The sequence below is a fragment of the Branchiostoma belcheri genome, unplaced genomic scaffold (assembly GCF_001625305.1).
Source record: "Branchiostoma belcheri isolate BF01 breed outbred unplaced genomic scaffold, Haploidv18h27 scaffold178, whole genome shotgun sequence".
Lineage (NCBI taxonomy): Eukaryota > Metazoa > Chordata > Leptocardii > Amphioxiformes > Branchiostomatidae > Branchiostoma > Branchiostoma belcheri.
This window is the reverse complement of record NW_017803246.1, coordinates 452,341-480,293: the sequence shown is the minus strand read 5'-3', so window position 1 is coordinate 480,293 and position 27,953 is coordinate 452,341. Positions and strand designations below refer to the sequence as shown.

Sequence of the window (27,953 nt, the reverse complement as noted above, 5' to 3'; positions counted from 1 at the left end):
AGGTAATTATTGATAACAACACATTTATTTTGTGGCACATAGAAAAATATAATCTTACACCCAGGTTCAATCTAAAATAGCTCGCTGTAGAATTTCACATTAAACATTCAGTGGCTGTGGACAACTACACAAATTCATTACAACAAAATTATATAATTTTCAATCATCTTCCATATACAAACATTCACCATTCCATGTACTATACAGTTCTGATGATAATCTATACATCTTTGCAGTCAAAACATCAAATAAATACACAAAAACATTGTGTGGTATGTTATACATGTAAATCTTACAACTTGGTTGCATAGAAGGCACTGTGTGTTAAAGAACTGATGTTGGATTTAAAAATCATTACTGTTTGTCTTAAGTACATGTAGTTTTGTACTTCTCTACTAAGAGCCGTATACATGTATGTGTCCTATAGGTATTTGTATCAATGTGATGAAAGATCACCAACCCACATGTGTTTAACAACTATTAGCAGCATATCTTTTTTGTACTTGGTGGGCACTCGGCTTACAAAAGCACGTGGATAAAGCTATAATACATACAAGTGCTACAACATTCTTGGAAAGCAAGACTTTGTGCTTTTCATATCACGTATTCTGCAAAATGCAATGCAAAAACAAAGTACATCAAACTTGTTTGAACTCATCATTCTGTTATTTAAGTCACAAAAACTTAAATTCAATCTTCTGTGAACAAAGTAAACTTCACAACACTTGAATTTGTTTCATAGCAGTAGAATTTGACAAGTGGAAAATAAAAGATTGGTCATTCTTCTTGAAAAAGTAAACTAATAAAAATAAACACGATGGGACCATTTAGCTTGAACATTTTTTCTTGGTGCAAAGATTCTGAACTGAAGACAATCTTTTCTATTCAACTCAACAACTTAAGCAACAGTTGAGAAGTAAAGTAATCTCTGCACCAGAAAGTTGGACGGTTTTTGTTGGATTTTTGGTCAACGTTGGATCAGAATTTTGCCTGTTGCAGAAGATATCTTTTCCCACATAACATTTGGAAACTACAGACAGGATGTTAACCTTATATAGGCGAATACGACCTTATGTGAGAAGTTTTGCTGAAGTGCTATGCACAACATATGTCAGGGTTTTGGGCAGGTGCAGTACGTTCTGCCCAGCTGCTGATGGAGAGTTCTAATCAGAGTTGAGAATGAGACAGACGCCCTGCAGTACCCAGTGAGAGGAGTGTTCGGTTGTCGCCAAGTCTGCCTCAAACACGAGACCGACTCCCATGGCGTTCCTGCGCTGGGAAGTCGTGTAGACGGGCGTCCGGAACGTGTTCTGGAGCTTCAGACGATGCGCCTCGATGGGAATAACCTGATGAAAAGGAAATAAAAAAAAATAAACACGATGAAGTTTGGTCACTGTGTACCAAGTACAAGTACATGTAAAATTAATACTAATACACATGTAGGTACAGATCTAGACTTGAACATCTGGAGCACCAGTACCTGAACAAAAAAACTAGTGTAGTGGACATCAATTTTTACACTATCGTCAGAAGAAAGAATCTGCCTGCTTTGATTCTTTAGAACTTGAAAACCAGGAAAACTTGAATGTAAAGAATCATCATTTTATAGACTAAAAGATACAAACCCCCATAAAAGAAAACAATTACCACTGACTTCTGAAGAATCTGACAATTACCACAGTGACTGACGTCTGACTTCAATACAGAACTTTGAAATACAGAACTCTCCCATACCTTGAGAATAGGCAGTGGCTGCAGCAGCACCTTGGGCGGCTGTCGGATCAGACAACTGTTCTCCATGTCCCAGGCAGCTCCCTCCAGGTACAGCCCGGACACAAAGCACCCTGGGTATAGAACAACAAGTGAAAGGGTCAAGCTCATGTACAGGTGCTCTGTGGTGTTGCTATGATTACCCTAGGTTAACATTTGGTATTAACTGTGATAAAACATCGAATGAAAAATCTGGGTTTCGTGTAGGCACAGTACGTTTTGTCAACGCACTGTAATGATTAGGCCAACAGAGCATTCTTCACCTTGCTCATGGGAAATTCAAACTCTATTACAATGGATAAATTACGGATGTTTTGAGTGACATCCATCACTCTTCTTCAGCGTCACTAATGAACTAACAGAAATCAATAATTTAAAAGCATATATGAACAACTGGAAAAAAACAGTTGAACATGACAAAGACTTATACAATGTAGTCATTAATATGTAAAAGAGGTAGTTCATGGTAGACAACACCATAGAACTGTTACTGTCCCATAGGTTGTGGCATTTTAAACAAAATGTGAATTTAAAAAGAAAAAAGATTGCTTCCTCACCTTGGTGAGCGGTCTCTGTGACATCGTTGGCAGTTGGGAACTTGGTGACGTTGGTGTAGAGCGTAGAGCGGTCCAGCGGCCAGCCGTTCTTACGACAGGTGGCCTGTACAAGCGCCGTGAGGTACGACTCGGGGATGTGGAGACCAGACAGCCACATCACGGCTGGCTCAGCCTCGTTTATCTGCAGCAGAAATCATGTCAGAACAGTGAGAATAATATAAATTATCCTGTTAATTTTTACTTTAACACATTCACATACATGTACTACGAATATATGGTGACAGGAGTAGAGCAGTCCATGAAATTGCAACATTATGTAACCCAACACCATGTACCAGTATGGTGACAGACGTCAACAAATTATGTCATTGGCCAGGTCAGAGGTTAGTGTTTGGAACAGAAGAGGAGGAAGAAACTGAGTAAAAACAATGTTTTCCTTCAGTAAGGCCACACCGATTTAATTTTATGGATGACATCCGCGCGCGCATTGATTTTCGCCCGATCTCAAAAAAAAAACATCACGTCTTCCGAGGCTCTGGACTGGCTTCAAGCCTGGGTAGTCCATGGTGGTGATAACTCTGGTGGACGGCAGCCAGGCTACCGAAGCTCCAAGACTCAAGAACTCAGTACATACGTACAGTGTCGATTCATAAATTCCGCAAAAATCCAGCATGTGTCGGCCTGTCGTATACGTCGCTATGTAATGCGCCAAATTCACAACACCAGCTTTGTATTCCTGTGGTTTAGTAGCATTTTTATTTTTGGCCGGATTTTTCTTTTTTTCGCCCGCACGCACTAGTTTGGGGGTCTTCAGAGGATGTCATCCATAAAATTAAATCGGTGTGGCCTAAACATAACAAAATGACGTACCCATGTGGAGTACTGCTCGAACCTGCCCTGGAAGTGCATCATCCAGTTGCCGAGAGACTTGAGCGTGTCGGGGGCGAGCTTGCGCCACACGGCGGGGATCTGTCCGTTAAACAGGGACCGGGAAACCTCGTCCAGCACGTTGGACATTCCCACCTCACCCTTCAGCGCCTGGGGGGGGGGGGGGGAGAGAGAATCAGAAACAGTGAGAGATGGTAGATGATTGTTATTTGTATAAGTTTGTACAGACGAAGACGTCACTAGACGTATAAGTTATCAACTATCACTCAAACAAATTTATGTATTACAATGTATTGTGTTGTCATAGTGTCTGGGAGGGTTGTAAAGGTGTTACACCTGTTTTGCCCTGTATAATTGCCTTCCACTTCAGCATCTGTATCTTTATCCGTATCGCCAGTATAACCGCCCTTCAGTACAAATAAACTTTACCCCCCTCTGGGGGAACATAAAGAAACTGCATGAGCAGAACAAAAAGATCTAAAAAAAAAACTGGCAGTTCTGCTGCAGTACCAAGAAAAGCAATGGGGTACCCAAAATCAAAACCCACCCTCTATAGACAGCTCAGCTGTTTAGCATTGGATGGCAAGCTCTCAGCTATACAGATTCTTTTCTTTTGCTTTTACTTCCCACTCTCTCTGACTCAGTTGTTTAGCATTAAATATAGGATGACAAGCTCACAGCTGCAACATTGTTGCTAAGTTGTTTCAGTAAAAATAAAAATAAATTATTTATAAAACGCACCCTCTGCAGCTCAGCGAGAGTCTTCCCCATGACGGAGATGAGTTTGTTGAAGCGCTCGAGCTCCTGCAGCAGCACCACGGTGGTCGGCGAGATGTCCACTCCGTACTTCTTCTTGATCTTGTCCAGCTCGAAGATGGCGGGAAGCTTCTTCTGGATGTCTCCCGCGATGTTGCTGATGTAGTCGTCACGGCTGATGCCAGTGCTCGAACCACCTGGAGAGATGGGCGACAACAAGACGATCAAATTTTGTCTTTAAAGTACATGTACTACAATTACCCTTCTTGTATTTATGCTGCGAATGTACAATTATGGCATATTAGATGCAAGCTATTTCAATAGCTTTCAGTTGGGACAAAAGAATGCATTTTTCTGGGTGTGCCACCAAGAAAGGCTACAATCCACAAAATATTCTCGAAATAGAAAATGATCATACTAAACTAGCTCCGACGGATACAAAAAAAGTTTTCATTTTCTACAAGATATCATTGCAGGGGAGCTTATTTTGCAAGAAGAAATTTTCATACATAACGTTATGTGTAACCAATTAGCATTAAATAGTACAGTTCCACGTTTTCATGATTCCTACCTGTTTGTCGCTACAGGCACCTAATTTGCATATATGGGACATTTCCATGACTCCTACATACCTGTCTGTGGCTGCAGGTCCACCATGTTGGTCCACATGTCCTTGGCGGCCTGTGTGTAGTAGCCGATCTCTGCGTTGGTGTGCAGGCCGAACACCTCGGGCGTGTTGGCCAACGGCAGGCTCTCAATCTCCTCTACGTAGTTGTCCCTTGGTCCCAGCTCTGGGATCTTGTAGTCAACCTGTTGTACAAAACAAGTGTAAATTATAGTTAGTATAATCATTTAAGATATTATACCTAAACTCCATTAACATGTATCTTCCAGGTTACATATCTGCCACTCTGAAAGACAGTGCGTTTGAAAGATCACTAGACAAGTGCAGTATCGCATACTTTTTCCTCCAGGCACAGTTCTGGATACGAGTGGACTGTCCAGAACCGTGCCTGAACATGGTTCTGGATAAAGCATGGTTCTGGATACAACAGGAACAAGCTACAGCGTCTTCCATCCATACTACATAACATCCGCCCATTTCAGCACCAAGGACAGCACTCGGTAGTTGCATGAGTGAAAAGTTCTTAAGAACTTCATATTACTTCCTAATATACATATATATATACTGCTTTTCACACTTCGACCTTTTTGAAAAGTGGCTGTGTAGGCCAAACAAGCATTCGAAGCAAAATAAAGTCATTGGTTTGACTTGACTTGATATTATCCCAACTTATCCAGAGCTACAGACGCACGGTTCTGGATATGATACATGTAAGACCCACCTCATCATTGAAGTAGAAGTGGAAAGGCTGGAAAGTGTCAAAGATGAAATCTCCGAGGTACTCGTCCATGTAGGTGGACAGGATGCGACGGTCAAAGTTGTCAATGGCCCTCCCACCGTACATCACCTGTGGTTGGTAGAGATAATAATCACTTTAACCCCTGTGACAGTAATTATGATTTAATCTAAAGCCAAACTTGCCAAGAAAGGCATCAGGGGACTGTGGTAAAGTGGTCTTCTTGGACATGTGCCTGTGTCTGCAGAGCAGTATTACTACAAAAATGTACATGACATGTCTGCTTTTATCCAATTCAATTTGATAGGTCCATAAAATCTTCAATATCAAAAAAGGTAGATTATTTTCCAGCTGAATTGATATATATTTTATACAATTTCAAATGCTAATTTATGCTTCATCTACACTAGCTTACATAATTGCTAACAATTTTATGAGCTGTGTGTGTGATATTTTCACTACTGACCTCTCCAATCAGGTACTTGAGACTGGCCCAGGGCACCTTCTGGTCTCCCTGCTCGCACGCCTTCCGCAGGTAGGTGTGGAGGATGGACATACACACCTGTAGGAACAAGGTGAAACACAACTCATTGACAACTGTCTTGTATCTGTATTAGATTCTGTATAGCTGGTATAACAGCTTTGCAGGCATGCAGTGCAGTGGCAGCTTGCTATCTTACACCAGATTTTCTTTGTTACAAGTTGACCACAGCAAAGTGTTCCAATCCTAAAAACTGTAGAGTTGTAAGTTCTGCATTCCAAAACAATATTGTGACAAGGTTTGACTTAATGCATTTTTAAGTAAAAAGTTACTACATCTATTTTGCCTGGCACTTGGCCATTTGCAGTATTCATAGATAGAGACTTCCTATCAGGATTAAGAGAACACACCTGGAAGTCGGACTCGTTAAAGTCGTATGGACTGTTACAGAATTTTATCTATAAATTACCTTAAAATACTACATTTGGACTACCAGTTACAACAACTTGTAACATGAAAGCTTACCATGATAAGAATTGCAAAAAAATGATTTCACCCACCTGGAAGTCTGACTCGTTGAAGTCATAGGGAATGTTCCAGCCGATCTTGCCGTACTTCCTTCGCTCCTGAACCACGGCGTGGAAGAAGGCTAGCACGTACACCAGGGCGGGGAAGTACTCGTGGGGACAGTCGCCCAGCGCGGTCGCCGTGATCTTGTGGTACGTGTTCCTCAGGTTCAGTTTCAGGCCGTTCGGAGGTTCTGTCACAACCTAGGGAAGAGTAGATCAGTTCAGGATGGTTAATGTGTGTCATTGAGGTTTAGGACACAGGACTTTTCTTTTCCACAACCAAGACTGTCTCACCTAAATGCTTACGTTTTGGTGTCTGTCAGACACCTTCCTCAGAGCTTGACCGGGTTCTGCTTCTTGCCGCTATATGTAGCCGTTGTAGAAGCAGAAGCTTGGAGGAAGTTGTCTAATAGACACCAAAACGTATAAAAAATAGATGAGACAATCCTGAGGTTGGTTCAGTCATTGAGGTTAGCGTCCAATTTTTCACTGTGTCCTGTAAAATTTGATCCTTGTGTACCCTTTGAGGTGGAATAAAGTTTAGCTGATCGTACTATGAACTTTTAAGCTGAAGTGACAGTAGTTAACACACCTTTAGTGATCGCTGTAGGATGCCGATGGGGAACTCGGGTGTGGGTTCGGTGGTGAGCCAGAGCCGGAAGTCGGGATGGGGCTTGGTGATCCGCTCCAGAGCCTTCTCCAGGTCCTTCAGCCAGCGAACCAACAGATGGCAGTTCTGCAGCATCAGCCAATGGCCACGAGCAATCGACGTCTCAAGCAGTTGCAGGGCCACCTGGAGGAAGGTGAACAGTTACTCCCATGGCCACAAAAGTATTAGTATTAAATACACAGCAAATCAAGCAACTCCAGGACTCACAATACTCAAATTAAACATGCTTAATCTTTTCAATCAATACACTCGAATAAGGCAGAGTTACAAAGCTAACATTTCCTGCTATCCAGGGATCCTCAGCAGTGAAACATCTTCCTTTTTCCAGTGTATCCATTAAACTAAGATTTATGTTCAAGGATGAGTAACCATAACCGTAAAACTTACAATATATTTGTAAGCTTTTTAGCTTTTTAATCTGTACATAATGACATTTGATAATTTTTGTACATAATCAATTCTCTGTATAACTTTTACCGAATTGCATATTTCATGTCTACTGATTTTTGATGTCTTATGTCTAATGTTTATTATTTGACTTGGTTCCGTATTGTTTTGTATTATCATTTCAGGTTTGGGAGGACAACTTGTAAAGGCGTTGATACACCTGTTTTGTCCTCCCTTCCACTTGTTTTTGCATGTGGTAAATTCAAATAAAGAAATAAAGAAATTTGACAGAGATCTTTCAACAAAAAAGAGAATTGGGAGTTTTCATTTTTTTATCAGAACGCTGAACAAATTGGGAGTTTACATTGGCTGCAATTCATTTTAAAACTTTATCAACCTTAAGCTTTTTGGCTCCATTCGGGCTTTGGGTTAAGGCACCCTCATTAAAAAAAAAGCATTATACCTGTTCCAAAAAAAAAAGCCTTTGAACCGAACCTTTTCCTGTCCCTGTCCCATGGCGAGGTACTTGAGCCGGTTCCCGCCGAACCCGGATCTCTCGGCCAGCTTGAACAAGTCTCCGGCCGGGTCGGACCCGGGACTGAGGATGAACACGATCGGCGACAGCGGCGTGCTCTGCTCGAAGATGGCCTCGAAGCTGACGACGGGGGGCGTTACGTACTTCTCGCCCATCTTCTCCGTGACGAAGTCGGTGACGGCGCGGTAGACGCGATCAACGCGGAAGCACCGCAGGAGCATGAGACGTTGGAAGTCGGTGAGGCTGTCCTTGTATTTCATTGGATACGGGGATGCCTCCGGGGCGTCCAGATCGTACCACTGCAATGCAGGGAGGGGGGGATGTTAAAGAAGTAGGAAGCATGTACAAGAAAATTAAAAATGGGGCAAATCTACACGATTGCATTAAATATGAGGAAACTACCCAGGAGTGTGCCTAATCTTAACCCAGACATAGGCAAGGTTCTGGAGATGATAGTTGCCAAGCAATAATCATTACTAATGCCAAAAAGCAATACTCAAACAACTAGATATGATTTTGGAAAATGGGGCAAATCTACATGCACTGAATATGAGGAAACCATAATTTGCTTGAGTAATGAGTAACTGCTTTTTGGCATATCTTATTACCTGGATGTCTAACCTTCATTGACGTATCATTACTAATACCTATAGTTCTTAAACATGGTTCTAAATAGCCTGGGATAATGGACCTATCACATTATTACGTCACAGTTTGTTTACCTGTTCTAATGTGATAGGTCCATTCTACTATGTTCTTGAATGCCTGGTGACTATCTGTTTTAACCCTAACCAATTCAGGTACAGAGCTAGATAGGCACGGCTCCAGACGATAGTTGCCAAGCAAACTTGCCTCTTTACAGATTTTTAGGCTACCTCTTTCTACATATTTAACTCTTTCCAGACTACCAACGAAGAACTATGCCTGATCCTAACCCTAATGCATTCAGGCACATGTAGTTGCCAAGCAAACTTGCCTCTTAACAGATTTTTGGAGGCTACCTCTTTCCAGATATCTACCTCTTTCCAGACTAGCTACCAATGAAGAACCATGCCTGATCCTAGCCCTAATCGCATGCGACCCTAATGCGATCCTTGTCCTAGACAATATAGTCGCCAAGCAAACTTGCCTCTTTCCATGTCCTCTCGTTGCGCTCTATGTCCTCTGCCATGGACCCGAAGGCCTCGGGGAAGGACTCGGTGAGCCTGATGATGTCCTCCCAGCCCTGCTCCGGGATCCAGTCGAACGGCCGGCGCCGCTTGCTCTTCTCCAGCGACAGGTTCCCCTTGATGAAGAAGTCCAGCTCCTCCTGCGGACACTTGTCCTCGTTCTGTTGCAGCTTGATGCAGATTTGGAAGGAGAAGAGGAGCTTGTGCTTCTCAAACAGACCTGGGAGGATAAACAATGAATCAAATGTAACAGTGTCACTTATTCTATATACTATGTAACTAAGTCTACTTGTTCTGCTGCAGCTTGATGCAGATTTGGAAGGAGAAGAGGAGCTTGTGCTTCTCAAACAGACCTGGGAGGATAAACAATGAATAATAAAAAAACAGAGACTTGCATCAGAACTGAGACGTTTTAAACGCAAAACTAAGAATAAGTATAGGATGTAGAATGATGTACTTCATGGTCTTTTAAGACCGACGAATGCCTACCTACCTAATAAAAAAATTATTATTAATCATACAGTGTCACTTATATACTATATAACTAAGTCTACTTGACAATGTTCTGTTGCAGCTTGATGCAGATTTGGAAGGAGAAGAGGAGCTTGTGCTTCTCAAACAGACCTGAAAGGATAAACAAGTTGAATTATCAATCATGCAGTGCCACTTAAAAGTTATATAATATATTATATGTGGGCATGGTGGCCTTGAAAAGGTGCACTTAGGTGCACCTGTTCCTCCATGCCCTCCATGTACATGTATATTATGTATGTGGTCAATTGTAATAAATAAATAAATAAATTAACTCTACTTGTGAAAATTGACCCTGGTAATTTTTATCAATTTGCTGCAAACTTTTTGGAGTTCTTTTAAGTAAAACTGTCTCTCTTTATTACACACACTATTTTCTGGCCAAACTGTGACTGTTTTGTTGTCTGAGTATCATAATTTTTCCTTCCAACTGTGTCTAACCAAACACACAAACTAAAACCATCGCAAACCAAAACAAAACTTCTGTACCAGACATGCCAAAAGTGACATTTCAAAATTATACAATGTACAGTACAGCATGTTTCCCCTCACCTGTGCAGCCGTAGTTGTACACATTATGCGTCAGCGTATCCATGATGTTCTTCAGCCTCTCGACCAAAACAAAACTTCGGATCCATGATACCAGAATTTAGAATACAAAATTTGTAACTTTCCCCTCACCAGTGCAGCCGTAGTTGTACACATTATGCGTGAGCGTGTCCATGATGTTCTTCAGTCTCTTCACCAGGATGGAGTCGGGCAGGCTCTTCCTCAGCGAGAAGTCAAACACCTCCAGGTACGATGCCAGCGAGTACTGGTACATGGTGTTGATGATGGCCATCTCAGACAGGACAAAGTACAGGATGGCACCGCGCCGGGCGGCAGGACGGTAGCCGTCACGGAGCTTGTTGATGTCGATGGAGGTTTTCTCTGCAAGCTTCAGCTTCTCTGTCACCTGTGGTAACATGGGAAAGTTGGGTTAGATATCATTGTACATTAAATTTTATGCTCAGTGTTATAAGTGTCTGGTATATTACACTTAGAGCTAAATGTATCATGAATGTCTAGTATGTACAGGTTTAACTTCTTCTCACATAAGACAGTTAAAATAGGCTAAGCATAACCTTAAAAGGTGGAGAGAAGGATGTTTGATTCTCCTTCACTTTTTGAATGCTGCTTATGTTTTGATGTCTGTGTTGACGAGAAACAGTACTCCCTCAGAAGCTCTGAGGAAGGTGTGACTGACAGACATCGAAACTTAAGCAGGTGAAAAACTCTAATAGTTGTGTAAGAAGAAAATCCCTGAGTGTATCTTTTGGACATGCTTATGAGAAGACGGCCAGTGTAGCTGCCTTAGCCACTACTCCTCTAACATTACAAGACCAATAAACAAGATTTAGTGTGGCCCCACAGAAATGTACAGACCACAGAAGCCTTTCTCTTGGTGGATTCATTTTGCTGAATGTTTTATGATCTAAATTGTCTTGGGATAACCAGGAAATTGTGTACTGACCTCTGAAGCCTTGCTCTTGGTCTCCTCCAGAGTCTGAACCAGCTCCACATTGTCCAGCATGTTTCCTGTGGAGGTGGCCAGCTCTCGCAGCAGGGAGTCCTCCAGGTCCTTCAACAGACGCTTGTTGTCACTGCACACAAGGAGAGAGGAATAGCAACTCATCAGGAATTAGCTTTCATAACAGCTAAAGCTGCAGCTGACAGATGTGACAAAAAGGTCTGTATGACAACATAATACTGAATTCAGTATCTGTATCTATACAACTACCCTTCTGTGTAACACACATTTGTGGGTACGTAAGTGACAGCAGCTGAATACATTACACTGTAACAGAACAACTTGTATGCCTTCAGAAGAAGACAGATGACAGCATATACTTCTACATAGAGGGTAGATTTTCACCTTGTTTCCTGGATGAGCCTTTCTCTCTGTTCCTCCAGCTCCTTTCTCTCAAACCCGACAATCACACTCAGCAGCTGGTCCTCCAGACCCTGAAGACAATAAACCATGAAAATGACAATTAAACATCTTAAAGTTTCTAATCAACCAACAGTTACTGCATCACAGATACAGAAAAAGTATACTAAGCAAACTACTAAATATAGTCTAATTTGGCAGAAGGCTGCTAGATCAGTCTGTGGCTTAAATGAGGAAAAAAGTTGGAATAGCATCTTTACCAAGTGGAACAAACAAATTGATATGATTTTTTAAAACTTTAACCTGTGACCTTTGACCAGTTTGTGTGATCTGTGACCTATGACCAGATTGTGTTACCTATGACCTGTACTGACCTTGAGTGTGACAGTGTAGTTGATGACCATGGCCTTGCCGAAGACAGCAGGGCTGTACTTGGGGTTGGACAGTTTGGTGTTGAGGTAGAGCCTGAAGCTGGGGTCGTAGTCCACCTCCTTGTCTCCCAGCACAATGAACTGCCTGCCCTGGGCACCTGTGTGTGGAACCACAGGAGTTTAGAACCTGAAGAAACTGTTCATGCACTCAAGATTCATGAGGTGACTTCATTAAATTCATCGACAACTTTTTTCTCATTGTTTTATGCTTAATGATGTGTCTTGCCTACAGCTGTCAGTGTACAGTAACTGATTTGTAGCTGTCTAATAAGACAGGCAGATTCTTCTGTACCTATAGTTGTACCTTCAATATAGTTCTATAAAAACCTGCAAATGATTCCAAATCTAGGCGAAAATAATTGTTTGGAGGAGTTTGACCAGACAGGCAGATTCCCCCACTGACTGCCGTACCTTTGATGTTTTCTCAACACATGCAAATGACTCTAAACTATATAACCTTACAACATTTTGAGCCTTTAAATTTGATAAAACAGCATAAACAAAGTGAGTGTTTGAAGCTGTTTGACAAGACAGGCAGATTCTTCAACGGTTGTACCTTCTATATAGTTCTACAAAAGCCTGCAAATGATCCCAAATCTTGGTGAAAATAACTGTTTGAAGCTGTTTGACCAGCCAGGCAGATTCCACCACTGACTGCCGTACCTTTGATGTTTTTCTCCAGCACGTTGTCGATGACAGGATCGATGTACTCGTCCACGTCCTTGAACAGGAAGGGGAAGCCGTACTTGATGGCCAGCTCCAGCTGCTTCAGGAAGTCTGGGTCGTTGAAGGAAGATACCTGGAACAAGCAGGGAAGACAAACAGGTACCATTAATTAGCAAAGAAACTAAAAAAGTGGGTCATGTATGCTTTAGACAGTGACTCCATCAGCCCTTGTGTTTTTCTGAAAATGTTTTCCTGAAACACAGTTTCTTGAGGTTGATCTAGTAACATCTTGAGGTTCTTGAGGTTGAGCTAGTGGATACTAGCTGAAACGTCTGACATTTTCAAAATCATATCCAGTTGCTTGAGTAACTGCTTTTTGGCGTATCGTATTATCTGGATGTCTAACCTTCATCGACGTACCTAGTAACAGATTGTTTCCAAAATTAGCCTGGAACCCAGTGTCTAAGGATAACAAGTAAAATCCAGTAGTCTTTCCTACAACAGCCTCTAACCTGGTACATTAAGTTTACATCTAGGTTAAGCTCTGCTGGGCTAAGTAAAAGAGTCTACAACAGTATGGAACCTAGTACCTTGAGGTAAAATAAAAGATCATTTTCCCACAGTAGCCTGGAACCCAGTGCCTTACAGGTTACGCTAGTAATGGGCTGGAATGCATCACATTCCGGCTAATGAAGTACCTTGAGGTTGAGCTAGTAAAAGTCTAAAAAAGTCTAGAACCCAGTGCCCTGAGGTTAAGCTAAGAGAAAGTTTCCTACAGCGGCCTAGCACCCAGTACCTTGAGGTTGTTTTTCTCCTCCTTCTTCTTGATCCAGCTGAGTGCCTGTTGCTGCGGGTCGATACAGAGCGGGAATCGGGAGGCATTGGTCGTGAGGATACCGTTCTGGATGGAGAGTTCGTCTGGGGGCAGGCCCTCCGACGTCCACCTGGGGAAAAGTAATATTTTGATTTTAGTGGTATTCAAAATTTATTAGCTTCTTTGAGAGACTTTCATTTCATTTTCATTTTTATTATCCAGGGGTAGCATATCGCCAATGGCGGTTTTCAACACTCCCTGCACAAAACAATACTGTTATAATAACAGAAAAAGTAACTTAGGTGCAACCATAATTGTCGTGATGATAAAAGAAACAGGTAAGTAATAACGTACAGAAACAGATTGAATATGGCTTTCCTTAAAACAACTGCATGGCAACTCATTTGGAGCTGTTCAGAAGAGCAAGTAGATTCTTGAGGAGTTACATTTGAGCCATTTACTTATTTAGGTTTGCAGTAGTAAAATTAAACCATTATTTGGAGCTGTTTGAAAAGACAGGCAGATTTTGTTTCTTTGATATTTTTCTTTTTCTCCAGCACCCAAAATGATTCAAAACAAACTTCTGAGGTGCAAACGACTCTTACTTGCTGACTTCCACATCGTTGGTGAGCAGTACGTCCAGCTTGAAGGGCTGAGACAGCGGGATGGACTTGTTCACCACGTCCGTCTCCCACTCCTTAAACAGCAGGTCCTGTCGGAAGTCCCAGCTGAAGGCGCCCAGGTAGCTCAGGAAGGCCGAGGCAAGGAGGCAGTCGCCAAGGAGACGCACTCGCTGCTCCTTAAGGTCCTCGAGGTCACGCCTCCATCTGTGGAGAGGGGGGATCAGATTACAATCTGTCAATCAATCAATTACATTTGTAGTCAAATTTATGTGATGACATCAGATACAAATGTATGCAAAGTTGTTTGGAACTGATTATTGATTGCTGGCTAGTAACACTCGTCCAAAAATCTGTAAACACAGTTTATATTTTCAACTCTTGATCTCTTTGGAAGATGGGAAATGAAGTATCAGGATGTCATCATGTACGTTCGAGGTTTACATCTGATTCTGTTAGCCTTCAGTGTAGTGTAGGAATGAGCTTCAATGGGCTTTCAGGCTCAAACTGAAGATCAGTAAAAGATATTCCTTTCAGAAACTCACACACTCACACACACAGGCACACACATACGCAGACAGACAAACATACACCAAAAGCAATACTTCACTCCTTTGGATTGAGGTTACAACAAATGAAATAATTTCAAATATTGGAAATGATTAAAGTTGTTTCCCACCTGACGTTTTCGGATCCCAGGCCAGAGATGAGCTTGTCTGCGGCGATGAGTCGACGTTCCATGATCTCAGCCTCCTCCTGCAGTTCCCGTTTCTCCCGCATGGCGTCCTCGTACTTCTGACTGAGCTTGGCCAGCGTGTCCTCCAGGCCCTGCACCTCCTTCTGGATCTTCTCCAGCTCACGCTTCGACTGGTGGTAGTTCCTCTCCAGACGGGCCACCTTGGGGGAGGAACGGATGATTTCAGTTTGGTAAATGTTTATCACACACTCACTCACTATCTGGTTTATCGTCTGTAGTTCCCTGTCTTCCGAGGGTTAGACATGCTTGCAAACTTATGATGAGGCTTGATGGCAGCCCGCCATCTGCCTCTGTCCTCACTGTGGGTTGATGTTATGTTGATGTCATAAGTTTGACTTTAAAGTAATCATTCTTAATTTATGGCTTGTATTCTGTTTTGACATTCTCCTTGCTTTTTGGCATCTAAGTTTTCTTTCCCAGGTTTCATTTTCCTCACCATGTCACCGTTTCCCAAAGACAGAGTACAAACGTAAAGTAACCTACTATTTTTGCAACACTTTAAGACTGCAATACTCCACAAACTATTTTTGCTACAATTAGTGGGACCTTAACACAACAAGCCTGCATGGCCTTACCTTTTCTCTCTTAGGTTTGATCTCCCTGGCCACGTCGCAGTATCCCATGACAGCTTCCACGAACTTCAGCATCCCGGCGCCGGCCCGACTGATGGCTGACATCTCCTCTACTGACACCGCCATGCTCTTCACAAAACCTGCAGGAACACAGCAAATATCATCAGTACTAAGAATGATTATCTGTATCTGTATCATTCTGTATCTGTATGTTATCCGGTATAACCACCCTTCGGCATAACACACCAGCTTCTGTATCTGTATAGCCGGTATAACCGCCCTTCGGCGTAACACCCCAGCTTCTGTATCTGTATGTTATCCGGTATAACCACCCTTCGGCATAACACACCAGCTTCGCAGGCATGTGGCAAAGTGGCAGCTGTTATTACTACATCGAATGACTTATCAATATCATACAAAACATATTCAAGTGATGTCTCTTTCACAGAGATATTTCTCATGGTCATAGGAAAAAAGTTGCATCAAATTGTCCACAAGAAAGTTTTTTTGGTGAAATGCAAGGAGCACAACAAGGTGGCCTTGTGACTTGGGTTGTTGACTAAGAATCTAAAGTTTCGGGGTTTGAATCTCTAGAGCTAACAGACATGGTAAAGTAAGCCAAGTCTCGAAGCTTAGAGGTTTTTTTGTCTGACCGTTTACTCAAAAGGTTCTGAATTTGATTGCCAAGCAGACACTGTGAATTAAGTCAAGCTTTGTGCCTTTGAAGACGGTTTTCATCTGTCCCTGTTTAGTCTAAAGGTTCTGGGTTCAAATCCCAATCTCCGTACCTTTGACAGTTTTCGTCTGTCCCTGTGTGATGGCATCCACGTCCATCTCCATGAGTGACTTGAGGAAGTTCGGCTCCGACATCATGCCCTTGGCAGACTTCCAGGACACCTCCTTGATCCCCCTCATCACCACGATGCACTCACACACCGTCTGCACAGGCTTGGGCGGCTTCGCAAAGGACCTGCCGTGGGGAATGTTTAAAAGAGTTGTTAGTCAATCATGAAAACAGGTTTTGTACATGATCATGAAAACTGGCTTTGCAAAGGACCTGGGTAACATTCAATTCAATAGAGCTGTTAGTCAAAAAGACAGTACAGTATTTGTTAAACGTAACATTCTTGCACCTGTACAGGCTTGGTCAGCTTTGAAAAGGACCTGGGTAATATTTAAGGGAACATTAAGTCAAGAAAATGCTTTGTAAAGGACCTGACCAGTGGGCAATGTTTGGGAGAGTGGTGTCATAAAACTGAATAGTCTAGAAATGCCACAAAAGTTGTGAAAAAGAATGTACTAACAACGATTTTCCTGTTTTTTTCATAATTCCATGAACACATTTGTCCATCCATTATGAATATTCAAAAGTGGCAGACTTAAAGGTACAGAATGTCAGAATTCTAAGAAAAAGAAAATTGTCTGGACCTGATTTCTGTGACATCAGACTTGTCCAGGTCCTGTAGGGCCAGTCGTGCAGCCTCCAGGGCAGGCATGGCTTCAGCCAGCGAGTCCTCTGCATCTTTCTGTACAGCAGATACACAGGGAAATGTAGAATAAATGTACAGTCACACACTTTATGTACAGGAGATATAGAGAATCCCCCCTTACGAGGTGACATACCCTTTCGTTAGCTCAATACAAGACGGGGTTCGCCACGCCTCCGTCCGGGTGATGATGTAATCACAATGTGGCTGATACGGAACAGAGGTTTGCCAGGCCTCCACCAAGGTGATTCCAAGTGAATCACCAAGTTGAACTCAATACTGTTAACATTTGTACCACTGTACACCGGGGCATGCCCCTACTCTTTTTCAAAAGGTGTAATGGGTTCTTTAACGTGCGATTAGCACCCACCTTCTCCACAGCGATGACTTTGTTCTGTTCATCCAGCTGCACCGCCGTTGCCTCTGCAAACTTCTTCTTCTCCGTGGCCTCGGCAGTGCCTGATGAAATCTCCTCCAGCAGGGCCTCGCAGGCAGCGGTTTTCTCCGTCACGGCCACCTTCTGCACAGCCAGCTTCTCGTTCAGCTCGTTCAGTTGGACGCTGGCCTCTGCGAGTTTGGCCATGCCTCCCTCCAGACGTTTGCACTGGGGGTAGAAAACAGACAAATGTGACCAATTTTGCAGGCTTCTAGTTGTGATCATGTGCAGCTCGATCTTAATTATACATGCTGTGAAAACACAATTTTCATAATTATAGAAATGAACCATTTTTATTAATCCTATTGATTGAAGTTTGATGTGGTAAATTTTGTCTCTGAATTTTTAAGGTTATCCTTGACCTGAACATTGATAATACTGACTTTGTAATGGAACTTCTGACCCTTGCCGGCTTTGACCCATGACTTTTGGCCCTTGCCCTCTGCCCTAGGGGTATAAATCAGCTTTGACCCATGACTTCTAGCCCATGACTGTTGACCCCTGCCCATTGCCAAAACCTACAAGAGGATTATGACTTTTGACCCATAACATTTGACCCATGACGTTTGACCCATGCCCCCTGACCTGTGAGAGGATGTACTGGTCCTTCTCCTGCAGGAGTTTTGTGTAGGAGGTGATGAAGTCCAGGTAGTTCTTGGGGGTGACGTAGTTGATGCGGCGCAGCTTCTGCTGGAAGAGCCGGCTGTAGTCTACCACAGACTGGTGCACGTACACCAGATGGCTCACCACCTGCTCCTGGTGCTGGTCTGGTACCATCTGGTTCTGTAAGGGTTAAACATGCAAGCTGGTGAGCTTTATGGACATGTATATACCTAATGCCCTATGGCCTGTAACCCCTATCCACCACAGACTGGTGCACGTAAACCAGGTGGCTGACCACCTGCTCCTGGTGCTGGTCTGGCACCATCTGGTTCTGTAAGGGTTAAACATGCAACCTGGTGAGCTTTCTGGACATGTAAAACTTGCCCCATGGCCTGGAAAAGGAAAATACCAAATTTGCCCAATGTCATACGTACCTGGTTATTATGCAAACAAATGCTGCATGCTCTAAGATACCCGCTAAAAAATTACATATCAGCCCTATATACAATATCAGTATATTATCTAAAAGAGAAAAGAAAAAAATTGGTCTACTGCACCTACTTCTCCCACAAACACATTACCTACCAGCTAAACAATCATACAAAAGCCATGCACACAAAGCAGTATCTTATAAACAATATAATCTAAATACAGAAAAGAAGAAATTGGTCCACTGTACTTACCTCTCCCACAAATACGTTAGCGACGGCGTAGAGGGCTTGCTCGGGCCACGGCATGAACCAGTCGATGGTGGTGTTGTTGACCAGCCCAGGGAAGTTCCTGCAGCGCGTCCGCAGAGTGTCGCCAACAGGGGACATGGCCAGGACGATGTGCAGGTTGTTGGAACACTTGGTGACGAAGTACTGCCAGATGGCCTCCCTTGCAGGGCCTGAACCAGCCTTACCGGCTTCATCTCTCATCTGGGACGAACAAAAAGCTGATCACTACAAATTCTGCATACTTTCAAGCTTCTTGTGCATGTAATTACTATATTTTGTTCTAGGAAGGCTTGTTGTCAAATGAAAATGTGTGATTTCAATCCTGGCAATGAAATATTTCAGTGTACATACTTTACAAACTTTAAGGTTGCTCACCACATCACACTTCTAGCAGCCTTTCCACTAGTTAGGCCCCAACCCATCAATGGTTTACATAATGACAGAGAGTTCTGAGCTCCTCTTGGACTGATATGCATAGGGATAAAGAATTCTGATCTGATATTGGTAGTTCTGGCAATGGTAATGGCTCTCTCAAGATAGAGGTACATGTAGAGGTCCAATCAGCCCAACAGCAAGAGACTGTGTACAAGTCCCAATGGGCTGCTAATAGCGAGAGATAGTGTAACACTAAGAAACTTGAGTACTTACCGACTGGATGATGGCATCTTTCTCATCATCAGGATAGAGAGCAGGGACCATGCCTGATGTCAGCATGTTGTTGATCAGCTCCAGAAATCCTACCAACACATCAACAACAACAATGTTATAATAGTTTCTACTTTACTTGTGAAAGACACAGAAGACACAACCACAATTTCAGCACCAAGGAAAGGGGGCCTATCATACTCTGTTCTTGTTTCTATGATTTTGGGAAACCTTGCTGTCAAATTTAGGAACAAAATACAAAACGCTAACATTCAAGAAGGTTGTGAAGGAATAGCCAGCATTTCAGCACCATGGAAAGGACCACACTATTGCCTTTTATGAAGAATAACTTTCCAAACGAATTCAGAAGTCTTTTCAAGATTTAAACATGTAGTAACACACTGTTCTTATGTTATATTTAGTACCCTATATTCATGTAATAGATAAAGTACTCTTAGATTATTATCATATCTGATTCAAAGTCTTTTATGTTTTTGTTTCATTTACAAATTTCACGTACCCTCCTGTGCCACGTGTGCATCTGTGAACAGGAACACGGTCTTCTTGTTCTCCACGCCGAGCTTGCCGTACAGGATCTTCAGGTCGTCACGGAAGTTGGTCTCGTCGTAGCCGCGACTCAGCGTGATCTCGAAGATGTCGCAGCCAGCGGTGAAGGAGGCGAGCTTCGTCAAGCTCTGCTTGCCGGATCCACCCACACCCACCAGGAGGGCGTGGCCTGTGTTTACAAAAAGGTAAAGTTAGTCCCATAGCCTTTTTGAGCCATCAAAGAGTGGAACTCACTGTCACCGAGTACAGTTACTGTAGGAGTATTATCATTAAAGAGTTAGAGATTCAAAGGTTAGGTGTAACAAGTCATTCTGTGTAATGTAGCCGCGTGCCTGGAAACCGAAGGGCGGTTATACCGGCTCTACAGATACAGAATACATTGAGCTGAGGCAAAGAGAAGGGCCAGGAAAGCCTGAATGGCAAATAGACTTGCCATACTGTGGAGTGGCTGTCAACAACAGTGCAATGGAAAGGGAAAAGTATGGTATGGTAAAGGTAGTCCAATAGCCTTTTTGAGGCTGTGTACACAGTGGGCTGTTAATCCACTATGTCTAGGGTACAGTCTCTCCTTCTATCACCTTTTACCTTCCCAACTAAAATTGCGTAGCCATTTTACTATTCGGTGGAGTGAGGGAAGTCATATTAAATGCCTTTCCAAGTATTGCATATTATGTAAATGAACAATGCATAGATAAAACAGTAAATGTCTTGCCTTGGTCCATGCGGATGACGCGGTGGATCCGGGTGAGATGCTCCAGGGCATCGTCAAAAAGCACCAGGTTCATCGGGGTGTAGTTGTCGTTGTACTCCTCCAGGATCTCTTGGAACAACGCCTTGGCTGCGTCATAGTCCTGGCAATCGTAGAAAGAAACAAAGTCATAAGCTGGGGAAACGTTCGAGGATATGGGGTAAAAAATATAAGTTGAACTTAAAGTTTTGAACATTTTTGGAACCTAGTTGTTCTTTATAATGAAGAAATATATCATATTGAATAAAATAGAATATGGTGAACAGCTCTAAGGAAGAGGGGCAAAGTCTATTTTCACAGCTTGACCTTGAAACGACCTTGATTTTTTACAGCTTGACCTTGAAAATGACCTTTCCTTTTTAAAGTTTGACCTTGACAACAACTTTGATTTTACAGTTTGACCTTCACAACGACCTTGATTTTTACAGCTTGACCTTGACAATGCCCTTGACATCTCTGCTCACCTGAATGTCCTCGTACACACGTGGTTCCGCCTCCTCCAGGGCCGTGCGGAAGTCTCCAAACAGGCACGGCTCCCTCAGGACGGCTTCTGTGTGCTGTCTGTAGTTCTCTTCCAATATATTCTTCATCATGCCCTGAAACAGCAACACGAAATTATGAATCAAGGTAAAACCGTAGTAATTTCTAACACCAGAAATTGGACTTACCAAAATTTTTGACTTTGCAACTCCAGTCTTTGTCAAGAACTAGAGTTGTACAGCTACAGAAGAAAAGGGTTAAACATTTGGCTGTGTTCCAGATACATTGTTTTTGAATCAATATTTTGCACAATATCCCCTACTTACTACATCACAAGTATGCAGTTTTCATATCTAAATTGGAATATTGGGATCGTTTTGATCATTTTGTAGCTACTTACGACGACCAGCTCCTTGTCCGTGTCATTGATGAGTCTGTCGTTGAAGACTCGGGCCGTCTCGTTCCTCCAGCAGCGAACAAACTGGGCAGCAGTCTGGAACCTGGGCAGATAACAAGGTACATTCAGAGATATCAGACTTAACTATGGCACACACAGTCCACAGCAGACACACACACAAAGACACACACATACACACACAGACACACACACACACACATACAGACACAGACACACATACACACACACACAGAAGCGTACACACACTCACATTCAAACGTACACACTCAAAAACACACACACATACACACACACAAAAACACACAAAAAAACAATATTCTGAAACAAGTCATAGACAGTCTAGTTTATGACATAAGACTTTCTAATCGGAAAAATAAACAGACCTGTCAGGAGTGGTGAGGCAGAGTCCCTGGTAGGTCCGGGACAGGTCCCGCAGGTTGAAGATGTAGTGGAACTTGGACGGGGTCGGCGGAAGGTCACGCACGATGTTCTGGTACAGCGCCAAGGTCGCAGAGGTCAGCCCGTTGGCCAGCGCACGAATCTCGTCACTAAACGGCTTGAGGTGACCTTGAAGAAGAGTAGCGAGTAGATTTTTATAACTAAGTCTTAATGTTTTTCTCTAGTTATGATGTATTGTGTTGTGCTAAAATTGAGACAGTCTAAGAACTTCTTTGACATCTAGTCTACGAGGATCTACTACTTGAAGTCCCCTTCATTGATTTGTTATGACTTTGTGTGATTCTGGCTCTATGAAAACCAAAAAAGATATAGGTTTTTTTTACTGTAAAACTACTTGATGTAATTGACCTTCAATATGTGACTGCTAGAATATTCTACCATCATCATCGTTATAATTAAAAATCACTATTCGAAAGACGCCAATATTTAATAATTAATTAAAATATTTCTTATATGGAACCTGTATCTTGTTATATTTTGTTTACCCAGCGGCAAGCAGTATTTCACAAATAAACAAAAGAACAAAGAAACAAACAGTCACCTTGCAGGATGGATGAGTAGATGTGATGCAGGGACTCGTCCGACGGGAACGTCATGTTGAAGACCGTGAAAAGCGAGACGAAACGCGGGTCCACTTCGTTACGCCCTCCACCGGCCTTGCCCATAGCGGCCAGGTAGCCAAGGTCCTTCAGGATCTTGTAGTTGAGCTCCTTGCCACGATCGTACATGCCGCCTCGCTCAAGTAGAAGCTTCAGGAGGGCAATGGGCTGCTGGGTGCCGTACGTGTCCACCTAGGGAAGGAAAAGGTATATTTGAGGCAAAAACAAACTGGAGGCTGCATGACTTGCTCTAAAGGACCTGGACAACTAATAGTTTAGCTTGTGCTCAAGCTCTCATGGGGTACTGTGACTTGGCCAGGGAAATCTAACCTTAGAGTGAGAGAAAAGGTAAAACGAAGGTCCTATGAGAGGTGAAAAAAAAGAGTTGTATTTGAGGCAACACAGTTGAAACTGCTTGTGTAGCAGGTGAATCCTGTATATGTATTCATTATCTATCTGTCACAGTGTTTGTTCCCCTGCATGTTTGGCCAGCTATGACCAAATTGAACAAATGATGAGCCTATACAGCTACATTTGTACTTTACCTGTGGCATGTTCATGTCGTCTATGAAGCAGAGGAGCCTCTTCCCGGGCGGGGGACCGTACGTGTCCTTGGTGCGCTTCTCCACGTTAGCCTCCAGGTTCCGCTGCACGTCCATGGAGGTGGTCCTCGACGAGAAGTTCATGGTCAGCAGGAGCTGCGGAGAGACAGAAGATTGTCAGAGGTTTACACAAGAAACAAGAGGTAAGCCTGTTTATGAAATGTGACTGCTCAGTGTCCATGTACTTTTGTCAAGTCAATAAAGAATCTCTCCCCGAAAAATTTGTATCATGAGTCTGTTTTTAGATAGTGGTACTGATGTCTTTCATTACCACAATTATGGCAGAAATTGCTTTCAATTTTGTGACTCAAGTTGATTTCGATTTGATTTCCTTTATGAGGGGCTTTGCTATTCTGAGCTCTGCTGTGATAAAGCTTGTAGTGTTTATGTACTCAATATTCTTAATTAATATTCAATAGATTACATTCTTTAAGGACTTTGTGAGATGATATTTGACAATATGTACAAGAAAGAAACTTTGTTTAGGCAACTGCCTTCATCAGTGAAGATTTTGTTGTTTCATGTCCTTACATGGGTCTCCTTATCCACGCTGCGTAGGAAGTCCTGGATGGTGGCCGTCTTGGACGTCCCGGTCTCCCCCACACACTCAAACACAATCACACATAAACACATTGTAACTAATGATATCATACAGGACATATGGGACTCTGTAATGTCCTTACATGTGTCTCCTTATCCACGCTGCGTAGGAAAGTCCTGGATAGTGGCCGTCTTGGACGTTCCTGTCTCCCCCACAAGAACGACCGGGCGCACACACAAACACACTATAACCAATGATATCATATAGATTGTGCCATTGATCCATTTTGGGACTTACATGTGTCTCTTTGTCCACACTGCGTAGGAAGTCCTGAATCGTTGCTGTTTTGGACGTTCCGGTCTCGCCCACCAGGACAACCGGGCGCTTGATGTTGACCATGAGCTGGACGAGCCAGGTGGAGCGGACGGTGTCGACCGTGGGGACCAGGATCTCGTTGAACTTCTTCTCCGGGTCGTGGACGTACTTGGGCACGAGCTCGCCCCATGGGATCCACCGGTTCTGTACGTCATCGAAGAAGTACTCGTACAGAGTCGGCTGGGCGCCTGGGGAGGAAGGAGACACCAGAACTTAAAACAAAGCTATAAAAAGAATTTTCAAAGTAATTTTCTCATTACATGAACAGTTACTCATTCTGAATAATAATACATGAACTTAGGGTGTTACACTGAATGGCGGTTGTACTACCAATACAGACTGAAAAAGATGATATGTATGATACAACACTGGACAGCAAGTCCTGCTGATGTTCCATACACATAAAACACACAATACAACAGTAAGGTACCAATTTTATTAGTCATGGCCGTGGACCATGTTGGGAGAGCAACAGCAGCTAGGATTCGAACGCCCATCCTCTTAGCCCAGGGGCAAACTAGTTGCTAACCACTGGACTAAGCAGGCTATACATGATCACTTATATGGGAACTTTTCTCACCAGGTATTTCCCCGATGCCAGCGTACTTCCCAGGCTCATCAGAGATGGTGGTCATCTGGGACAGGCCCTTGATGAACTGGTCAAACTTCACCCGGCCGTCCTCCAGCAGGGCGCCCCCTATGGACCAGTAGAGGCACTGCAGGAAGTAGGCCTCCAGGATCATGGAGTCTGACACCTCCTTCACCAGGATGGCGTTCAGCATGTTGGACAGCTGGACCACCTGTAGTGCGAACATTAAGACAATCATGCAGCGATGAAGAATTACAGATAATTATTGCACATGCATTTCTAATGCTAAGTGCAAGTTAGTATACACCAGAAATAGTTGTAGCGAACAATAAAATGAAGATTATGTGAGGGGGTTGTGAAAATGATTTTTCAAGACATTATTTCAAAACAGGGGGGCAATGCAAAAAAATCATGTATTTACAAAGTTGACAGCAAAATCACAGAAGAAAAGACTATACTAATTGTAAAATTCTAGAGTCAACCTCAACAATGTGGCCCTGATTTTCTTTCCTTGTGTATGATTGACTTCCTCTAACTGTAGACTTGTGACAGTGAGTGTTCTTTAACTTCAAACTGTTCTTGCTCAAAGCCACAACTGTGTTTCAAAATTCAAAGCAATATACACTCTGAGTTGTTATTAGTATTTATTACTAATGAATAGTTTCTGTTTAAAAATTTTCATAAAAATTTGACCTATCCCTACCAGGTTGAGGTTCGTCAGCGGCACGATGCACTTCAGCTTCTCCCCCTGCCGTCCGTCCACGATGCCTTCTATCACCATGTCGATCGCCGGTGGGACGTATTTCTCAAACAGCCTGTTCAGGTCGTCCCTCTCCGCCTTGTTGGGCCTGCCGTTCGCCCACTTCTCCCAGAAGGGCTTGTAGCCGAGGTTCTTCGGGTCAACGTAAACCATCCCGCAACGGGACACGGTAGCTGGGGAAGCGTACTGTAGGTCTCCCACCTGCAAGGGGCAAGGCAATGTCATGATCAGGACTAGTGCAGTGTACCTAAACTCATGTTTAGGTTCAGGTCCGGATTCAAGTCCAGAAGTCGTCCCACTCTTCCTCGGTAATGGAACGCTGTGATGACCCTATTGGTACTTCTGGGATTGGGAACCATTCTCTAGACTTGGGGGTAAGTGCCTCTTGGGGAAGAGGCCCAATCAGCCCATGATAGTGCAAGATTGTGGAACACAGGCTAGGAGGCCCAATCGGTCTATGTCACTGATCATTGTGTAACACTAAGGCTATATTTTCCCACCTCGAACAGCATGGCGCAGTGTTTCTGCAGACGGATACGCTCTCCGTTGGCCAGAGTCAGCAGCTTGTTGTCATCCATGACAGAGTTCATGTTCTCCACCCACAGGGCGTCCACGTCCCCGTCATACAGGATGTATCGACGCTCCTAGATATAACAATAAAATTATTATGGTCCAGGAGATTTCAAACTTCAAGTATGTACATGCAGGTATTTGACAAATTGTCTTCTCCTTTTTATTAAATACACATTCATACTCGGACTACATCCAACACAATTTTCCTCAAGGCCTTCTGTCTGCATTTATGACTCTGCTGATACGGTTTCCACTGTATAGTTTTGTTAAGCTGGTGTGTTATGCAAAAGGGCAGTTATACCGGCTATACTGATACAGATACCATATGTTGCACATACACTACAATCCAAAAACCCTTCTAGACTCCTAGTGTATCAGAACAGTTACTTTACTTAATTAAGACTTTCACTGCCTGTCCCAAGTTTGTACATAAATAACAAAAGAAAATACCTGCTTCTCTCCCTGCAGAGGCTTGTTGATCTCTCTGAAGATGTTGGAGAGCATCCCGTCTGTCCAGTCTCGCGTGATGGGGTCCAGGATACCGTACAGCTCGATCACAGTACAGGCCTTGGGGTTCATCACGTACAGCTTGGTGTTCAGGCCCAGTCTGTGTGGACAATTATGGGTTGAGCATCAAATCTGGTCTATGTGGACAGGTGGCCACTATAGACGGGCTCATTAATGGTTGTGTCAATGGGGAAATTATTTAATGCTGAGGTTACATTTCCGGGCCCGGCCGGGTAGTCTTATGGAATGAAAAGTGTGACATAAAAGACAACAAAGCACAAAAAAGTTGAAAAAAATTATGATGGGAACTATTTGTGTATATAATTGATATAAATTGTTGATTTTTTATTAATAAACAGTCCGGTCGGGCCTCAACATGGATATGTGAGCATAATAAGTACTGTCTTTTGATAGTTGACATACGTAGGGAGCAGGGAGAGGCTTTCTAAGCTGTTAGAGAAGATTTTTTTAAACTGTATAGTTTTAATAATCACCTTGTTTGTGCCTGTGCCAGTGTGTTGATGACCACAGACTTGCCCCCTCCTGTGGGCCCCACGATCATGGTGGTGTGTCTGGTCAGCATGGTCTCATACATCTGTACTACCTTGTCAGCCTGGGTACAGCAAAAATCAATCAATCAATCAATCAATGACTTTTTATTCATTCACAAACAACTTGCAGATGTAGACAAAAGTCTGATTATTGTGTTTGGGAAGGTTTGAGAAAGGCATTACAAATGATAGTTATTGAATTAAGACCCTACACTTTTGTAGTTAGTGTCAATAGGCTCGTTCTCATTGAAATGTACAAAATGGTGATTTTTTGGGTCGAAAAATCGATGATCTGTTTTTTCAGGCAAACCTACCTTATTTTTTAGGAAAACATCTCAAATAATGATTACCTAAAAAGGACAGCTTAATTGCCATGGGAAGTTACCGAAAATCTAAGCACTTAGATAAGACATATGTAAACAATGCAATTTTTAGTGCAGCAAAAACGCTGGAACATCAGCATGAATTGGGTGTACGTAAAGCTTGTATTCATGACATCACTTCAGAAGCCATTAGTTTAGACGTCAGTATCTATGAAAGTACTTCTGTCAACCCATTATTTACTGGTAAATATACAGTCTTGTCTAAAACGGTCTCAAACTAACCTGTTGTGGAAGCAGGATGTAGCCATTATCCTCCAGTGACTGCTCGACAGCGTCATTGAAGCTCGGGTAGCGAACCCGGGGGCAGTCCAGGCCGGGGAACAGGTCCCCGATCAGCCCCAGGAAGAGCGGGACGTCCTCAAACACGAACTTGGGCAGGTTCATGTCACGCAGGGCTCGCATCAGCACAACGTCCTGGGGCAAGGTAGAAGTTGTACAGTTGTTAGC

General features: G+C 43.0%; 1 protein-coding gene across 1 annotated transcript in view; it reads right to left on the bottom strand.

Moving 5' to 3' along the window:
* Window positions 1–3: 3 nt before the first annotated feature.
* Window positions 4–27,953, bottom strand: part of LOC109467205 (dynein heavy chain 10, axonemal-like) — a 57,734-nt gene continuing 29,784 nt past the window's right edge. The window contains exons 40-80 of the mRNA XM_019765149.1: window positions 27,729–27,920; window positions 27,067–27,185; window positions 26,516–26,672; window positions 25,993–26,136; window positions 25,436–25,693; window positions 24,724–24,943; window positions 24,066–24,331; window positions 23,171–23,323; window positions 22,568–22,817; window positions 21,951–22,134; window positions 21,550–21,649; window positions 21,134–21,265; window positions 20,634–20,772; window positions 19,875–20,090; window positions 19,358–19,446; window positions 18,674–18,910; window positions 17,973–18,170; window positions 17,322–17,555; window positions 16,893–16,990; window positions 16,253–16,434; window positions 15,468–15,604; window positions 14,815–15,032; window positions 14,121–14,342; window positions 13,498–13,645; window positions 12,699–12,834; window positions 11,979–12,133; window positions 11,590–11,678; window positions 11,188–11,317; window positions 10,356–10,629; window positions 9,104–9,363; window positions 7,935–8,273; window positions 6,975–7,175; window positions 6,374–6,583; window positions 5,799–5,894; window positions 5,318–5,443; window positions 4,604–4,781; window positions 3,957–4,168; window positions 3,198–3,365; window positions 2,328–2,508; window positions 1,735–1,844; window positions 4–1,346 (exon numbers count right to left, since the gene is read on the bottom strand). Of these exons, the coding sequence (XP_019620708.1) occupies window positions 1,164–1,346; window positions 1,735–1,844; window positions 2,328–2,508; window positions 3,198–3,365; window positions 3,957–4,168; window positions 4,604–4,781; window positions 5,318–5,443; window positions 5,799–5,894; window positions 6,374–6,583; window positions 6,975–7,175; window positions 7,935–8,273; window positions 9,104–9,363; window positions 10,356–10,629; window positions 11,188–11,317; window positions 11,590–11,678; window positions 11,979–12,133; window positions 12,699–12,834; window positions 13,498–13,645; window positions 14,121–14,342; window positions 14,815–15,032; window positions 15,468–15,604; window positions 16,253–16,434; window positions 16,893–16,990; window positions 17,322–17,555; window positions 17,973–18,170; window positions 18,674–18,910; window positions 19,358–19,446; window positions 19,875–20,090; window positions 20,634–20,772; window positions 21,134–21,265; window positions 21,550–21,649; window positions 21,951–22,134; window positions 22,568–22,817; window positions 23,171–23,323; window positions 24,066–24,331; window positions 24,724–24,943; window positions 25,436–25,693; window positions 25,993–26,136; window positions 26,516–26,672; window positions 27,067–27,185; window positions 27,729–27,920 (7,341 nt within the window). The 3' untranslated portion in view covers window positions 4–1,163. The remainder of the gene's footprint in view (window positions 1,347–1,734; window positions 1,845–2,327; window positions 2,509–3,197; window positions 3,366–3,956; window positions 4,169–4,603; window positions 4,782–5,317; window positions 5,444–5,798; window positions 5,895–6,373; window positions 6,584–6,974; window positions 7,176–7,934; window positions 8,274–9,103; window positions 9,364–10,355; window positions 10,630–11,187; window positions 11,318–11,589; window positions 11,679–11,978; window positions 12,134–12,698; window positions 12,835–13,497; window positions 13,646–14,120; window positions 14,343–14,814; window positions 15,033–15,467; window positions 15,605–16,252; window positions 16,435–16,892; window positions 16,991–17,321; window positions 17,556–17,972; window positions 18,171–18,673; window positions 18,911–19,357; window positions 19,447–19,874; window positions 20,091–20,633; window positions 20,773–21,133; window positions 21,266–21,549; window positions 21,650–21,950; window positions 22,135–22,567; window positions 22,818–23,170; window positions 23,324–24,065; window positions 24,332–24,723; window positions 24,944–25,435; window positions 25,694–25,992; window positions 26,137–26,515; window positions 26,673–27,066; window positions 27,186–27,728; window positions 27,921–27,953) is intronic.